At 33.4% G+C, this 1,349-nt stretch overlaps 1 protein-coding gene across 1 annotated transcript; it reads left to right on the top strand.

Moving 5' to 3' along the window:
* Window positions 1-378: 378 nt before the first annotated feature.
* LOC143624843 (uncharacterized) lies at window positions 379-813 on the top strand. Its single transcript, XM_077095347.1, has one exon. It carries the CDS (start codon window positions 379-381, stop codon window positions 811-813), a length of 435 nt encoding a protein of 144 aa, XP_076951462.1.
* Window positions 814-1,349: the final 536 nt, after the last annotated feature.

Here is a 1,349-nt window from a genome sequence, read left to right as displayed (position 1 = left end):
TGCCACTGAAATGGGTATTGATCCGGTATTCTCTCAAAGTTGTCCGATTGTTAGGAAAAAAACAATTTGATGAGTCTCGTGAGCAAGAAGTTTTATTTTCACCCGAGGAAAACTTTAAAGTCAACTACTTTTTATGTATTGTAGACCATTCAATTTCTTCTCCTGAAACAAGATTCGAACAACACGAACAATACGAATAACTATTTGGTTTTTTGTTTCCTAAAAAGTTGAACGGAGCAAGAAGTTTTATTTTCACCCAAGGAAAACTTTAAAGTCAACTACTTTTTATGTATTGTAGAGCATTCGATTCTTCTTTTGAAACAAGATTCAAACAATACGAACAATATAGGAAAACAATTTGTTTTTTTGTTTCCTAAAATGTTGAAGTCGCTTGATGAAAAGAAACTTAAATCGTGTTGTTATACTCTTCAAGAAGCACTAAATCATGGAGAAGAGTCTGATATTAATGCCGAGGAACTTTTTTCGGAGTTGAAGTTGTTTGAGACATTTTTATCTAGTGATATTGTCACCCCTTTATATGCTTTAAATAATGTGGTGCAACATGGTTTTTTTCCTAACGCGATAAATGCATATCGAGTGTTGATTATTCCATTAACCGTGGCTTCGGCTGAAAGAAGTTTTTCAAAATTGAAGTTGTTAAAGACTTACATGCGATTCACAATGTCCCAAGAAAGACTTAACGGCTTGGCAATGATATCTATTGAGAGCGATGTGTTGGAAAGCATAAATTATCAAGAATTGATCAATAGTTTTGCTTCAAAAAATATAAGGCGAGCATCGCATTTCGTTTAGGTATTTAAATTAGATTATTTTGCTACAATATTTATGTTTTGGGTGTTGAAATTACTATTATCATAGTATGATTTACTTTTTTATTTATGAGTTATCGAGTTTACATATTACTTAAGTCTTATGACCCGAATTTAGACTCACCTTCGGCCCAAATATTTTTAGCGTTTCTCAGAACCGGCCCTGAAATTGACCAGCCTCCTCAAGATCCTCTATGCCAGTACCATAAAACCACTTATTTGAAATCATTTTCATGAGTATGTTAAATGTCAATCCTTGAATTCTAGACCTTATTTCTACTTTTTTTTTTTAAATCTTGAAAAGTGTCTTGATAGAGATTCCTGATTAATGACCTAACTTCATCTTCTAGGACATTAGAGTAAGATTTGAGTCAAATTGTTGAAAAAAGTTCAAGGGTCATAATGCTACGAAGATCTCTCCAAAGTTGATCATAAGGTCCAGCGCCAACTATGGTGTGGTTCAAGTCGGGATACTTTCTGCTTTCAAGAAGTGGTCTGTTGGCTAATACAATGTCATTT

Source organism: Bidens hawaiensis, unplaced genomic scaffold (genome assembly GCF_021521415.1).
Source record: "Bidens hawaiensis isolate Kalapana, Puna unplaced genomic scaffold, B.hawaiensis_p1.1 tig00003983_1, whole genome shotgun sequence".
Taxonomy (NCBI): domain Eukaryota; kingdom Viridiplantae; phylum Streptophyta; class Magnoliopsida; order Asterales; family Asteraceae; genus Bidens; species Bidens hawaiensis.
The sequence above is the reverse complement of the archived record's forward strand: the minus strand, read 5'-3'. Positions and strand labels throughout refer to the sequence as shown.

Bases quoted from the DNA above. Each gene is read 5' to 3' on its own strand.
- LOC143624843 (XM_077095347.1), top strand. From the start codon at position 379: ATGTTGAAGTCGCTTGATGAAAAGAAACTTAAATCGTGTTGTTATACT.